The sequence below is a fragment of the Phasianus colchicus genome, chromosome 1, assembly GCF_987193195.1.
Source record: "Phasianus colchicus chromosome 1, bPhaCol1.hap1.1, whole genome shotgun sequence".
Classification (NCBI taxonomy): domain Eukaryota; kingdom Metazoa; phylum Chordata; class Aves; order Galliformes; family Phasianidae; genus Phasianus; species Phasianus colchicus.
The window spans coordinates 14,373,514-14,389,597 of record NC_143436.1 but is presented as its reverse complement, the minus strand read 5'-3'; the positions used below and the strand labels follow the sequence as shown (position 1 = coordinate 14,389,597).

General features: G+C 44.8%; 1 protein-coding gene and 1 long non-coding RNA gene across 6 annotated transcripts in view; one reads left to right on the top strand and one right to left on the bottom strand.

Annotated features, from left to right (window-relative positions):
- LOC149919401 (uncharacterized) overlaps positions 1-4,626 on the top strand; it is a 53,474-nt gene extending 48,848 nt beyond the window's left edge. Inside the window, exon 4 of the long non-coding RNA XR_016464400.1 lies at positions 232-4,626. This is a non-coding gene — a long non-coding RNA (uncharacterized LOC149919401). The remainder of the gene's footprint in view (positions 1-231) is intronic.
- A 2,767-nt stretch (positions 4,627-7,393) lies between these two features.
- The window catches only part of LHFPL3 (LHFPL tetraspan subfamily member 3), a 237,490-nt gene continuing 228,799 nt past the window's right edge, over positions 7,394-16,084 (bottom strand). For 3 of the 5 annotated variants that reach the window (XM_090135763.1, XM_090135771.1, XM_031603509.2), the window contains one exon: positions 7,395-9,931. Coding sequence is in view for 2 of the 5 variants with exons in the window: in XM_031603509.2 (XP_031459369.2) it covers positions 9,903-9,931 (29 nt within the window). In the remaining 3 variants the exon portion in view is untranslated. Of the gene's footprint in view, positions 9,932-15,068; positions 15,302-16,084 lie in introns of all 5 variants that reach the window. The other 2 variants (XR_016464349.1, XM_090135752.1) reach the window with 2 other exon arrangements.

Here is a 16,084-nt window from a genome sequence, read left to right as displayed (position 1 = left end):
TAACCATCTGTTGTCTGGGGGGGAGGAGAAGACATAGGAAAGACAAATAAGTTATGAATTGTTGTTCAGAAGTCTCATCTGTAAAATCCTAACATAGAAGCATACTGAAAAGGGAGAGAACAGGAGTAAGAACTGGGAAAACTTCTGCTTCAGGCATTTGTTTTCTGGCGCAGGGCCCAGCAGGCACTGCATTAGGCAGCTTGGACTGACAGCTTGTTTTCATGTCTGCAGTGGTACTTCATCTTCTGGCCTGGGACGACATCTGGCTGGCATGTTCTTCTCCACACCCCAGGAAGAGGACTCTTGTTAGCTGGTTACTGCAGTTCTCAGCATTAAAACATACTGAACCAGACTGCAAAGTAGCATGAGACTGATTTAAAAATAATGAGATTTATGTATTGAGTTGAGTTTTGACTTCTTTTTATTTGCTTTCTGGCTTGGAAACCTTTAGAATGTGTGATGGGTATATTTTTTGCTTTTCATCATGATTGTGAATGTTTTAAAAACATACACACAAAAAGCAAGAAGACAAATGAAATAGACCTTATAGTTGAGAAATCCTGAATAAATGATTTCGGCTTTCACAATCACATCTGTTGTCCGAAAGTTGCAATAAAAAATAGAATAATTGGCAGTATTCTTGCCAAGAAGGAACAGGGGAGTTGGTGGGACAAGAAAAGTGGAGAAACTGGAGTGAAGTCTTGTTATCTTCATGAGGCTGCTGGAGTCCAGGAAGAAACAGAGCGGTGTAATACTGATGGATTCGTCTTCAGATTTTGATTACTTTCTCTGAGGTTGGAAAGATTCCCTCCAGCAGCAAAAAAGGGTACTGGATACATAGAATTCATGGTCTGGAAATGGACGCCAAGGCTTAAATGAAATACATCCACTTCAGGTACAACAAGTGTATAACTCAATACCAGCAACAAGTTAGCACCACAAGTATATTAAAATTTTACCTCTGTGCACATGTCTAACAGTTAAAGATCCCTTCCAATAACAAGGGTTCCTGTGTGACTCTGGGCCTCTCAGGCACAAGCCTTAGTTTTTAAGACTTTTGTCTGCATTCCCTGCATCCCTCACAGTACACTTTTGCTTATGGTTAACATACTAATGGCCTCCTGAGTCCCTATTTTGTTCATCTAGGAGGAGGGACTTTAACCTTTCCAGCCTGCAGCCCAGCTTTCCATAATCTCATCAGATTATAGTATGCTTGGAGAGAACGCCATCCACAATGGCCTGAATCTGATGGCCTGTCCTTTAGTGACCATCCATTTTCATGTTTTGTAGCCTCTGAAGATGCTCATGAGTTTCCCATTGCATGACCACAACTCATCAGTGCTGTGCTTAGTATCTTCTCATGGTTATTATTCCATCAGCCTTATTAACCCCTGCTGTTCAAACATGGGCAGTCTGGAGGAATGCTGACCGGCTGCAGTTGTCTGGTACAGCAGTTTGATGCAGAAGAAACTGAGAGAACAGGGACTGTGCAGTCTAGAGAAGGAGATGGAGAGTAGGTATCATCAGTGTCCACAAACATCTGAATGGAACGGGCAAAGAGGACAGAGCCAGGCTCTTTTCAGTGGTGCTCAATGCCAGGTCACAAACTGGAACACAGGAGGTTCCTTCTGAACACCAGGCAGCACTTCTGTGCTGTGTGGGTGGCTGAGCACTGGCACAGCTGCTCTGAGGCTGTGGATCTTCTCCTTGGAGATCATCAGAAGCTGCCTGGCTGTGGCCCTGGGCACCCTGCTCTGGGTGTCCCTGCTGGGGCAGGGGTTGGGCCAGATGGATCCAGAGCTTGCTGCCACCCTCAGCCACTCTGTGATAAGCTGCCTGCTTTACCCATCCTTTCTGATGCTTGATATCTGTCTTCTATCCTTCCACCTCATATTCCTGAGCATCACACAAAGCCTCAATGATGGGCCTCCCATCCAGCTTCCGCTGGAGCTGAGAACAGTTGTAAAAGGCTATGGATTTAGGAAGGACTTTAACACAGAATACTGGATTTTTTTTCAACTCTCCCATCAGTCTTCATTCCTCTCTCCTGTTACATCTCTGTACAAGTCACATTGCCCTATGGGCAGCTCAACCCTGAGCTCCTTACAGCTTTGCTACCTTGCCTGTTTCTCCAATCTTCACCTTTCTGAGTCTGAGCGTTCTTTGAGCAGGGATCTGCCAGCCAAATTATTCTGCTGCATAGAATATAAATCTTCAGGTGTGATTGATTGACAGATTCTTCTTAGCTAGCTGTCATGAAAGGCGTTTCAGGTGTTAGAGAGGCCTCCTGCCAGTTTCTTCATGCTAAGCTGTACGATCAGTGCAGACCACCTCTGTCCACTGACCAAGCTTGAAGTGCTGTATTTTCTGGGTACAGGATTTAATGGATGGAACAAAACACAAGTACAGAAATACTGAGAGAAGATGAGAGATGGGAAAGAAAATGGTGAAAATTAGCAACCATTGGGAAAAGAATGTAAGAGTGAACTGAACCCAAAAAGCATAGTTCAACATAGAACAATGGTATTCAGTCTGATATATGGATTACAATTAGGAAATCTACAAAAAGATATATTCTACAAGGTCATGTTTATATTGAATTTAAAAAGGTTTGGAAAAATTTTAGGGATCAGGAAAGTGGAAAAAACAGAAAGCTTTTAAAAATTCATTAATGAAATTACAGGGTAGATAATGGCAGGACAAGGGGAAATGGTTTTAAGGTAAGGAAGGGAAAATTTAGGTTGGATATCAGGGGGAAGTTCTTTACCAAGAGAGTGGTGAGGTGCTGGAACAGGCTGCCCAGAGAGGTTGTGGATGCCCCGTCCCTGGAGGTGTTCAAAGCCAGGTTGGATGGTCCTGGGCAGCCTGGTCTAGTATTGGATCTCTCCATATGTAATGGTGGCCCTGCAGAGTTGCTGGAGCTTGATGATCATTGAGGTTCCTTCCAATCCAAGCTATTCTATTCTATGATTCTATTATTTTATTCTACAGTAAACTGAGAGCCCATATATTTTGTCACTGAGTACACTGCAAAGCCGGCCATGTGCCAAGAGAGAAGAAAATGTCATCACTGACCACATCTTCCCTGAGAAGATAAATAGGGAATTAGTGTCTGTGCCCCCGGGCAATGCAGCAACCTGGCCCTGGGAGCGCTGGGCTGCACAGCCCTGGGAAATGCTTTTCAGAGGTGAGGTGAAGTTCTGGTCCACATCTACACAGATGTCTTTGTACATTCAAATAAAGCTGTAGAAGTTCTCACACATGACGGCTGCCCAGTGTAAGTTAATACGCAGATTCTCCTCCAGCTTCGAAGAGAGACACAGGCGGTTACGTGCGCACTGTTTTCCTTCCCTCGACCTCTGCAAACGCAAACCCGCCCCGCTCTGGCAGCGCCTCCCGCGCCCTCCCCCGGCTGCCGCTAGGGGGCAGCACGGCTCCGCGCAACGCGCCCGGCCGCCGCTCTCTGCGCCCCCAGGACCTTCGGGCTCGCTGAAGAATTTGTAATTACTTAATGCAAAATTAATTAAAAAATGTAAACGAGGGATCTCATCTTGTAATACAGCAAATGAAATGAAATAAAATAAAGCCGTGGTGGCACATATTAACCTGGAACGTCTCAGAATTTCGGACTGGTTTTGTTCCGTATGCTTCTGGTTCAGGCGAGCTCTGCAGTACCAACGAGCAGCTCCTTTCCTGGCGGCGGGGGGAAGGCAGCTCTCCCAAAAGTTCCCTGCGAGAAGCTGCAACCCGCCTCAGATCCGTGCCCGAGAGCCAGAGTAATTCACGTTCTTTTCTTCTGCCGGTTGAGAATCACATGTGCAGTAGAATCATAGACTGGTATGCGTTGGAAGGGACTTTTAAGATCGTATAGTTCCAACCCCCTGCTTTAGGCAGGGACACCTCCCTCTAAACCAGGTTGCTCACAGCCCCACCCAGCCTGGCCTTCAGTGCTTCCATGGAGGGAGCATTCACAACCTCTCTGGGCGGCCCGTTCCATTGTCTCACCATCCTCACAGTGAATAATTTCTTCCTAATATCTAGTCTAAATCTGTCCTCTTCCAGTTTAAAGCCATTTCCCTTTGTCCTGTCATTACCTGCCCTGATAAAAAGTCCCTTTCCAGCTTTCCTGTAGGCCCCATCAGGTACTGGAAGGCCACTATAAGGTTCCCCCAGAGCCTTCTCTCAGCCTGTCCTTGCAGGGGAGGTGCTCCAGTCCTCTGATCATCTTCGTGGCCCTCCTCTGGACCTGCTTTAACAGCTCCATGTCCTTCTTGTGTTGGGGGCTGCAGAACTGGACACAGTACTCCAGATGGGGTCTCACAAGAGCAGAGTAGAGGGGTAGAATCACCTCCCTCGACCTGCTGGTCACCCTTCTCTTGATGCAACACAGGATACGGTTGGCCTTCTGGGTTGCAAGTACACATTGCTCGGCTCGTGTGGAGTTTTTCATCAACCAACACTCTCAAATCCTTCTCCTCAAGGCTGCTTTCAAGCCATTCTCCACCCAATCTGTATCTGTGCTTGGGATTGCCCTGACCCAGGTGCAGGACCTTGCATTTGGCATTGCTGAACTTCATGAGGTTGGCGTGGGCTCACCTCCCAAGCCTGTCCAGGTCCCTCTGGACGGCATCCCTTCCCTCCAGCATGTCAGTAGGCACTTAATGGAACATAATGTCAGATAAAAGAGAACTGAGGAACTAATCATGTACCCGAAGGTTGACATTAGTTCTGTGCTTCACCTGGTGCCTGTGGGAAGGCTGTGCTTGGGTACTGTCAGTGTAATGAGGGGCTCAGTCCTGTTTGTGACACCCTGAAATCAGAGCACAGCTTGGTGCTAAGAGCCTGTGGAAGAGTCCCAACGGGTAATGTCACGAATATCATTGTTGGCTGTAAAAAAGTGGTAACATTTTTAAACATCTGGTAAAAAGTCTTCCATGTAGCATATAGGATTTATTTCAGTTTATTTCAGTTTTCTTCTCAATAAATACCAAGACAACAGACCAATTAGAAGTTAATTATTATTAATACATAAACCATATTCACTGTAAGTAATTCTTACAGCTGTATGAGAAGACGTGTGAGGAGCGGCTGAGGTCCCTGTGTTTGCTCAGCCCAGAGCAGAGGAGCTGAGGGGAGGCCTGATGGCGGCTGCAGCTCCTCACAGGGAGCGGAGGGCAGCGCTGAGCTCTGCTCTGTGTGACAGCGACAGGGCCCGAGGGAACGGCATGGAGCTGCGTCAGGGGAGGGGCGGGAGAAGGGCTCAGGGAAAGGGTCTGCACCACAGGGCGGTGGGCACGGAACGGGCTGCCCAGGGCAGTGGGCACGGCGCTGAGCTGCTGGAGTTCAAGGAGAGTTTGAGTGATGCTCTCAGACATAAGGTTTGAATTTTGGGTGGCCCTTTGTGAAGCCAGGAGCTGGACTCGATGGTCCTTGTGGGTCCCTTCCAAGTTTGAGTACTCCATGATTCCATGGTATTAGGCTAATACAAAGCTAACTCGCACTTGACAGAATCAGGAGTAGCAATCCATGCTGTGATGCTAATTTAAAACTGGTTCATGGAGTTAAAGGCAGGCACAGCTCCCAGATTTTTAGGTCATCTTCTGGTCTGCTTTCCTGGTGACCGTGCTGAGGTTCACACCTGGAGGTGATCCTGCACCTCTGGGCTCAGTAATTGGAGTGCAGCAGCTATGGGAACTGTGCCAGAAGGAGAGGATTTTTTTGGTGTCTTGTAGGCAATTAGGGGCCACAGCTCCTCCTGGGAGTTAATGAGCACAGTGTGCTGCTTATGCATGATTTCCTGGAAATCTCTCCTGCACAGACATTACTTCCCTTACCACACTGTAAAGTAGAAAAGGTATGTAACTGCATGCAGAGGTGTTGTAGCACTCTGAAAGAAGCAGGGAGTGTGTCAGTTCACTTTATAAAATGCATCAGGCATTTCAGAATGCAATACTGAGTAGCACTAATAAAAATCTACCAGAGACACCTGGGGATTAGGAAGTGGCACTATGGTATCTGGTTGCTGCAAGCACACAGTGCTGTGGCTTTGTGTACTTCTGCAGCACTGGGTGAGCAATGCTCAAAGTGAAGGGAAGAGTGTGAGTTTTGAGGCTGCATACTGCACTTCTTGCAGAATTTTTGTTCTTTTGTGAAAGTCGCTTGTCAAATTACTGATACAACCCAATGAGGATGTCATGTCAATGTGGTGTGGCTGCAGGCATGACTCAGTGTCTGATGTGTGAAGGTGTTGCTGCTGGTGCTCCAGCAACAGGCAAAGCCACTCCCCCCTGCACAGAGCTCCCTAGGAAGGAGAAATGGGTAAAGCTATTGATTTTAGTGCATGAGGAAAAAACCTTGTTCCTTTATGAGAACCAGCATGCATCTGGTTTTCAATATATAAACTACTCAGTTTCTTTCTCTCCCTTCCCTTCCCTTCCCTTCCCTTCCCTTCCCTTCCCTTCCCTTCCCTTCCCTTCCCTTCCCTTCCCTTCCCTTCCCTTCCCTTCCCTTCCCTTCCCTTCCCTTCCCTTCCCTTCCCTTCCCTTCCCTTCCCTTCCCTTCCCTTCCCTTCCCTTCCCTTCCCTTCCCTTCCCTTCCCTTCCCTTCCCTTCCCTTCCCTTCCCTTCCCTTCCCTTCCCTTCCCTTCCCTTCCCTTCCCTTCCCTTCCCTTCCCTTCCCTTCCCTTCCCTTCCCTTCCCTAGAGGAGGTGGATGATGTGCGACCTACTGATCTCATCGAATACAGCAGAGTATCAGGGACTGGGAATAATTAAATCCCAGTCACAACCATTTCTAGATCAGCCCCAAACACAGACACTACTGCATCAGCACCGTGGTCAGCAACTCCTTGACAAGACTCACGTCTCATTGGTGCGGGTTCTGGGATGACGGCCATCCACCACAGCCCTTGATGGCTTCAGGAGTCCCACCTTCAGTGTCATTTCATGTTTTGAAATTAGGGAGAATAGACTTCTGAACTTTTCTCCAGTCACTTTCTAGAGTTTCCAGTGTATTTAGGAATAATAAAAATGCATTGCCAATTAGAATGTGGTCTTCAACATCCCCCTCTGTTAACTGCCACAGTTATTTAGCTATAGCTAACTCCTAAATAATGTGCAATCTTCTTTCCCTTTTTATAAAATTTGATACCAAACAAAATAACCAGAATTTCCATATTGGTCAGATACATACAGTCAAGTGCCAAAGGATGCAATCCATTTACCAACAGGGTGCTCTGCCCATGAATAGGATGCATGCACAAAAATCTCTGTGCTCATTAAGGGAATGGGGTTTGCTCAGACTTAGGAATCTATGTAGGTGCAGGTATGTGGGAGGTGGCCAGGCTTGTGTTCAGGAGGAGGACAGTAATCCAACAACAGCAGCCGTTACCACAGGTGAGTTGGAGAAAAGCACTATCACACTTTATTTTAGTATGCTACAAAAGTCCTTGTTGAATTTTATTAGGTACTTTAATACCAAGCATACTTTAAAGTAACAAAAATTATTGTTGTTATTATTTTTACAGAAAATCAGGTATTCCAACAGTTTTCTTTACAGTTTTTGTTGACTTAAAAAAAAAAATTACAGTTGACAGGTTACAATGGAGAGTAATGGGAAAGCGGTTACATTTAAAAAGGTAAAACATACTATTCATACTGAACCAACATTTACTGATGCATGTCCTTGTAAGTCTCCTGTTCGTGTACAAATGGTACATTTTGGTGGAGCTGTCCTTGTTGGGCTGCAGGGACTTGTGATGACACTTTTTGCAACTTCGTGTGTATTTAGAAAGGACTTTTTCTTCACACAGTCACCATGATGCAAAACTTAGTGCTATATATCCAAATAATATATGACAGAGAAACCCTGTTTCAGTGATTTCTGTCACAGCAAAAGTCCTGCGACTGCAATAATTTGGGATAGAGGTAAACATAAGGAGCAAAAGAAGATGGTGATACAACAGCACATCCAGATAGCAGAGCTTCCACAGCCTTTTGAGATGAGTGTGTGTCTGTGGGTCAACAGGATCAGTGACTGAAAGTAGGCTTTGCTAAGACACCACTGAATGGGAACTCCTGAATGCACCCAGCCTTTGAGGGTGTGCGTTTCCCAGCTGCCACTGGTTGGACTGAGCACAGATTTAAAAACCTTTTGGAACTGGGACCTCAGTGATTTCATACAGGTTCATGTACCAATTATCTGTTTTTTTTCCTTTGCATGCACTTCAGCGCAGCAGCAGGTGCTGGGATTACATTTATGGAGTTGGATGAGTTGGGTGGCACTTTTGACCAGCTCTAACAGCAGTCCTGTAGAGGTCAGGGAGTCTCCTACACAGTTACAAGAGCAGATTTAGATTAAAACAACATTTATTTATATCTATTTTTTAAATGCTCCCCAGATTCACATATAAATTTATTTGCAGACATCCATCTACATCAGGGTTTGGCTTCTAAAATCAGCAGTGCCACACTGCTACCTTGGTGATTAGATAATTCCTTGAGTTTATTTGCTTGAAGATGATTTTTCAATCAAAGATAAAACTAGTTTTCTGAGATCTACACGCTAAATTCTTGAATACTTTGTGTTATTCAGCTAATCATTAAAAATCAGCTTTAACTCATGCTTTGCCATGTCTTCAGTGTATCATATCATTTAGGACTGGCAATAACAACCAGTGATGCTTTTAGCCATTTCCTCCGATACTCAGGAGAGGACAGGAGGAGTATGGGGCTGCTGCCAAGTCATGAGGAGCTGCATGTGGCACTGGGTGCGATGAGCGCAGGCTGCTCTCTGCCTGGTGCTCAGACCCAGGTCTTTCTCAGTACCCTGTGTCTCCGTCTGTTTTCTGCTCTGGAAGGAGGGTGCCCATTGGGCAGCTCCTGCAGACAGAAGCCCTGGGCTCTGCACACCCCTATGGCACAGAGCTGTCCACAGTGGGAATTTGTTTGTGGTCTCTTCACTGATGCGTGGAGTTAAGGCCAGAAAGGACATTTAATCACCGAGCCTGATTGGCAATAATGGGGCCAGAGATCTTCCCCTGTAGTTGTGTGGGAGAACAGGGAAAAGAACAGAAATGCCCTTACAGTATTTAGTACATTTAAAGGGTAAATCGCATTTTCCTATGAAAAAAGAAAGCAAATGCTTTTATTTTGTCACTTTAAATGCAAACAATTCTATGTTGCTTGGGAAATTATAGCATGATGATATTCAGTCAGACATATCTTATACTATATATGCTTCATAGAACTAGATTATAGGTCAGAAATAATCTCTCAGTCTTAAATTTGTTACAGACATTGATTAATTGTAGCACATATGCCATAAAAATTGAGAAGCATTACAGTTTTAGTCAACTTATTATACACTGAAGTAAATGAAGTGCAGAAATGTAGCATTAAAAGTTATGCTTTTCCACTAGATGATGGAGACATTCAGAGTCTATTTATAAATGCTTATTTAAGAGATGTCCTATCAGCTTCTTGGCTACTGGGATAGGAATAGTCTGGAGTTAACTGCCTCTCTACTGTGAAAGGTTTTAAAGCTTTTTGCTTTCTGTCTGAATAAAAAAAATGACATTTACAAACCTCCTGATGCATATATTTTACATATGTTTGTCTAGCAACAACTACACCCCTTTTAATTTATTCCCCAAATGTGACTTTTCATGCATGTCTTCCAAATGCTGTATTCAGCAACAGTTTCTAATGAGCTGGTGTGTAATCCATGATTGCATTTCTCTTCTAGAAATCCCTTCCACGTCTGGCTGGTCTATGTTAGAAGGTAGCGTTTACCAATCAGGCGGTTTTGCTCTCGTCAGCATTCTTCTCTCTCGGAGGCCCTTTCCCAAGCTTCTTCCCGTTTTAATGTTGATGTACAAAAGCTGTTGTTCATTTTGTTTTGTGCTCATTCTAGTGAGGATTGGCTTAGAAGGACTGTGCAAAACAGAGAGAAGAGAAAAGTTGGTTTACTGCCAGCCAACATAAAGACGTTCACACTGCGTGCACTTGGCTCAAGCCAAACGTCTGAGCAGTATTTGCACACACTTCATTATTGGTATTTCCACTTAGCATGAAAAATGGCAAGTTCAATTTGAAGTTCAATCTTCAAATATAGCGATGATTTGTAGCCTGGAAGCCTTAAAAAACAGTTTTTATCAGCAAATCAACACAAGAGGTCAAAATAGTGACATTGTTTCATTTAAATTTTGAACGATATGAAAATAAAGAGACAATGTGTACGAGACCAGAATCAAATTTGCTGGAGGAGTACAGCAAATCACATTATAATCCTGACATCTCTGTTCTGTATCAATAAATCTTTCACTCCTCTGAGCTAATGCACATTTGTAACCATGATAAAACAATATATGGTGATGCTGTGGGGGATGGTTGTGCTGTGCTGACCCTATTAAGCCCTTGGGTGCTGCTGTGCAGGTGCCAGTGAATGCCAAAATGCAACTGCTCTGGCATTTGGCTTTGACCAAAGAGTCCCAGTACAGGTGTAGCTGGCTGGTGCTCAGCCCAAGGGAGAGGAGCAGTACTTTCATCATTATGCCATTGGACTCATCCTAACACAGTGCCCACTCTGAGAGGCTGCTGGGATTTAGAACTTAGGAGAAAACACGGTTCATTTTCTAATAATGAAAGAATGAATTTAACCATGGAATGACAGTGAACGAAGTGTTTCAGAACTAGAAGCTCTTAAACATGTTGGAGCAGGAAAACAGATCACTGATTCCCCCTGAAGTTAATTCCCTGTGGCCCTGCACGCTTGCTTCCTCCATCAACTTCCCATTGATTCTTGAACTGACGTCTTTCAAGCAAAGTTGGTCCTGGTAGGAAAGTTCTGATTCCTTGTAGCCCACCCATGTCCAGCATTTATTTATAATCCAGACGTATTTCACACACACACACACACACAAAAGGACATTTTAAATTGATATTGCTGATACTAGAAACTAGGAAATGAACCATCCAAGAGTCAAAAGTATTGTTTCTTTTCTTACACAATCCAAGGTTGGTGAAACAGAAAGGCGAGGAAAGCCAAAGTTACATGGTGGGGAGCACATGTCCTTAGATTCCTATGAACAAGATAAAACTAATAGAGCTGAAGGAACTATTTGTTTCACTTGTTTTTTAATCATAACAAAGTGTGCCTATGTTATGCAAATCCTTAGCAGTGTTCTTTGGATTTCCAGCAATACTCAGTGTTTGGATTGTAGTAGCATCTGGGTTGCCAAGCCCTTTATTTATTCTTTTGACAAATTTTGCATACAGGTGTTACACACATGGAAATGACATTTAGTAACTACCAGAAGTGCCTAGCTGATAAAGTAGAAATAAGTCATTCACATCAACATCTCTCAGTCTGAATTGTATCACCCCATGGGCTCTTGATTGATTCCTTGCTGCTGCCTAGAAATCAGGTAATGAAAGCCATCTTTGTGAAAGCCCCATTGCCCAAACCACCCAGGTACTCTGCTGTTAAATTCTCTGTCTAAAGCTGTGAAGAGCTGCCTGTTGGGCTGACATCCTGACAGGGTGTTGTTACTCGTATTTGAGATGTTCTCTTAGGGAAGTCACTCCTGCTGATGGCAGATCTAGGTTACATTCACCCTGAGAGGATTTACAGCATTTTAGTGTTCATCTAAATATTCAGGGATATTTCTTTGTTTTGAAGATAAAAACAGACATTAAAATTTGGTGGTTGCTCCCTCCCAAGGTGTAGAACACACTGGATTTCATGGAGTCAGTTACATGCTATTACCTTAAAGCCAGTTTGGATAGTAAGTATACAGAGGAAGGCACCTTCCAGGTCAGAATACAATTTCTCTACAGCAGGCTTAACACTTCACCCCATTAATCATCATCAGCTACATTTAAACAATCTCCTTGCTGTTTGACTGGTACTCTAGAAAATAGCAACTTTCTGAGCATTAATCTTTTATTGCTGTCTCCAAATACAATCAATTACTGTGGTCCCCTGAGCTAATGAGCAGCTGGCATTCATGGCCACACCAAAATCAGTGCTATTCCAGACCACATCATTTGTCAGGAGCCCACAGGTGAATGGACCAGAGGTTTCTCCCAGCACCTCCACAGTGTTCCTCCAACCCAGGGAGAAACATTTTCTATCTCTAAGAGGTTGGCGTTTAGTATCTGGTAGCAGATGGAGGAATCTTATCTTCTTTCTTTGAAGATAATCCCTTTAATGTACATGATAAAAATTATTTGGGTGGTCTGAGGGAATGATTTCCTTTTTCTAGTGTCGAAGAGGAATAAATAGATGTGTGTCCTCCTTGGCTTACCTGTTATGGATGCCTTGTCCTGCCCAGTGCATGGAGCACCCTTTGCCCTGGCCTCATTGCATGTTCTTTTATTAACCTGAGAGCCGCCCTGGGGCAAATACCATGCTGCGTAAACAGTCAGGCATCAACTCAGGTTCCTCTCCAAAGTCATAAGTGTCCTGGTGTCAAAGTCAAAATCCTAATATGGGCTTTTTGGGGATGCATCCCATACACAATTCTGTCTAGATTTCCCGTAGCGCTGTGGGAAGTGGTTTCAGAAGTATTCAAGAATTTTCTAAATACTCTGAATGAAAGAATGTCCAGTCTGTTTTGCCCACAGGAGACTCAGTTCACGGCTGCACAAGGGCCTTTCTAGCACCCAAGAGAGAGTTTCAAGGCCACAGGGAGATGATGGTGGAAATGAACCACTAAACCAAAAGAATGGCATCTTATAAGAGGCCATTTTCCAGGAAGAGACCCTTTTCCAGGAAGAAGTAGAAAAATGGATAAAGAGAATCCAGTCAGAATAATTCTGCTGACCTCTTGGTATCTGTGTACTACTTACAGCCATAAACAACTCATACGCTGTCAGTCACAAGGAGAAACCCTATGCATTGCAGGCATACCGCAGACCTAAAGCTGCACTCCATGCTCCCAGTGCCTGCCTTGTAGTTTCAAAATCCAATCTATTCTTACACTGTATTTTATTTTACCTTTTTCTGCTGCTATGTGTAGAGAATGACACAGAGCAGGAGAAAAATGCTGTGGGTGCAGAGAGGCTGTTTGGTTGCAGGCAGTGTGCTCTGTGTGCTATGGGGGGGAGGAGGGAGAAGAGTGGGATACATTATTTTCTGGCTTTTTTTTAAATTTTGAAGATTTTTTCTGTGTTTTGAAGCTGTTGCGGTAAGAAAAAAAAGTTTCAAGAAAAAATGTGATTTTTAAGAGAAATTCATTGGAAAAAAAAAGAAAAAAAGAAAAAAAAGAAGAATGGAACAATTAAGTTTGATCATCTTGTGCCAAAGTGTGAAAGGAGAGATATGTTGGGAAGTTAGGTCTTGAGCCCAGGGTTCAGCAGCTTCCCTGACTGTATTCTTGATTTCTTCAAGTTCATTTTCTTTTCCAGATGGAAGAGTTGAGGAAGGTGAGGGGCATGTTTGGGAGGAGAGAGAAGATGGAAGATAGGAGGTGGGAGGTGGGCTTGAAACGATATCTCACATAACACTAGCTCTTAGAGTCAGGCATTTGGGCAGGCAAGGGAAACTGATTCCATCCTCTGATAGTAGTTCCTGGCACTGGTGAGCACTTGTGGGCTCCTGCAGTGCTGTAGACCATGGGAGGAGACTGGAGTCGTATATCTGAGATGGACAGAGTGAGATGTGGGGATCCTGGATGATGGGATTTATAATTGTCCGGTGTGGCAATTAATAGCATGCATGGAGACGTGAAGAGAGAAACTACTGCCCATGCAGTGATGATCTTTATCCTGAAATATCAAATTATTAGGCAGTTGTGGATTAGTTGTTTGTAGCAGGTTGTCAGAGAACTCATGTCAGCACAGCTTGAGGGCTGGTATTTTTAGTCCTGTTGGGGCGTGAGGCTGACTCTCAGGGCTGCCTTCATAGAGCAAGAATGGCTTTGCCGGAGGTGCGCTTGAGGCTTCACCTCCACAACAGTTGGACTAGATTATTTTAGTGGTCTTTTCCAACTGTAATGATTCTACAATTCTACGATCCTAGGAGGGCTGAATTCAAAGGATGAGAAGCACAGCATAGGGGCTGGTGGGCCTGGTGCAGGCATGCAGAGAGGGGGCTGAGCAGGTGAGGCGCGAGTCAGTCTCACAGTAAAGAAATCTGTTCTCATAGTTGTATGGAACTTATGTTGCAATTTGTGCCATTGCCCCTTGTTCTGTTGCTGGGCACCACTGAAAAGAGCATGGTCCCATTCTTTTGACACACGCTTTTTACAGTGTTGATAAGATCCTCTTAATCTTTTCCAGGATGAACAGTCCCAGGTCTCTCAGCCTTTCCTCATACATGAGATACTCTAGGCCCTCAGTCGTATTCATGACCCTCCACTGGATTCTCTCCAGCAGTTCCCTGTCTTTCTTGAACTGGGTAGCCCAGGACTGGACACTCCCATGGCTTCACCATGGCAGAGCAGATGGGGAGAATCACCTCCCTTCAGCTGCTGGCCATGCTCTTTTTAATGCATGCCAGGAAACCATTGGCTTTGTTGGCTACAAGGGCACGCTACAGGCTCGTGGCCAACCTGCTCTCCATCAGGACCCCCAAGTCCTTCTCCAGAGAGCTCCTCTGCAGTAGGTCAGCCCCTAATCTGTTCTGATGCATGCAGTTATTCCTCCCAGGGTGCAGGACTGCACACTTGCCCTTGTTCAACCTCATCAGGTTCCTCTCTGCCCAACTCTCATGTCTGGGCAGATGGGGTTTGACTGCACTTTTTCAGTGCCAGTTGCTTAAAGAAGGCACGTCATCAGAGCCTGACAATTTTCTTTTAGCAGGATTCTCTTTCAAATGAACCTAGATAAAACCAGATGGCAATGACAGGCTCTGAAGCCCCAAGTAGGGGCTGATTTCAAGCTTCTTCCGCCAACCTGCCTAATCCCTGGCTCAGGTGGCCTTCTGGTTTGAAAAGTGACTCCAAAAGCACAACATATGCGTGTGCATTGGTGAGAAAGGCAGGAGGAGAGTGACAGGCAGAGGGAAGAAAGACCTATCCAAGAATAGAGGAACATCATAGCTGCCATCCCTGTCAGCTGTCAGTACCAGTCTGTGTTGATGGAAAATCCTTGGGTGACAGCTCTTCTGCCTTGCCACCAGCAGCTCCTGGGTTCCTCAGCGGGGCAGTTGGGGGCCAGCACTGCCACTGCTCTGCTGCACAGCATTGAACAAGGCAGGAGGCTGTGTGCCAAGGTGGGTGCCAGAATGCCGGGATGTAGGGACCAGCTCCAGCCAAACAGTGGAAACAGTTTTCTTCCATTTCAATATTTGCTCTGTGCCTAGTGAGAAAAGGAAGATTTTTATCATAATGAACAAACACAGCAAAAAAGCCTCCTATTCTTTATCCCAGAGAGCTTTCTTTTACTTCAGAACAGAAATTCAAGAGGCATCAGAGAGATGCTCCTTCCTCTGGTGGTTCCTTTCCAGAAGGCTCATCAATTTGTCTTTTGTACTTGCTGATGTTGCTGGGGGTTTGGGATGACAGCCACGTCTCAGGACAGGTTTGCTGGCATGGGGGATCTGGTCTGTTGTTGGAAGGATGGAGAGGCTAAAATGCCTCCATCAATACCGCCTTTCACTTGAAGCAGCTTCCTGCTCCACAGAGTTGTAGGCTCAAGTCAAGCAGAATCAGTGACTTGTTGTTCATCTATTTTTATTTCCTCTGTGTGGTTTGCTGCAGTCTTTCTTTACCCAGATGGTCAAATAAATTGCTGTCACTGAACAGGAGTCCCTGAGCAGTGATTCCTAAACTCTTCCTGTTCTGTAGCTGTTGAATGAGAAAACATTGTACTTTCTTTGTATTCTACACATTTGCTGGCATTGCTTTTTAATTTCTTTCTTGGAACCCAGAGGATCTGTAGGTATTTTTGTTTGTTTCGTGAGTTTTCAAGCTGCGTGATCAGACTGCTCAGAAAGCTCCACATCAGCTTTACTTAAAAGCTTTTGGGAACTTTGATCTGTACTTGTTTACTGAGAGCCATGCTGAGGGCCAGGCCATGTCAGACTAGTAGACGGCCCTGAGCAGAGAGGCCTGAAAACGTTTGGATTCTCACTGTATATTT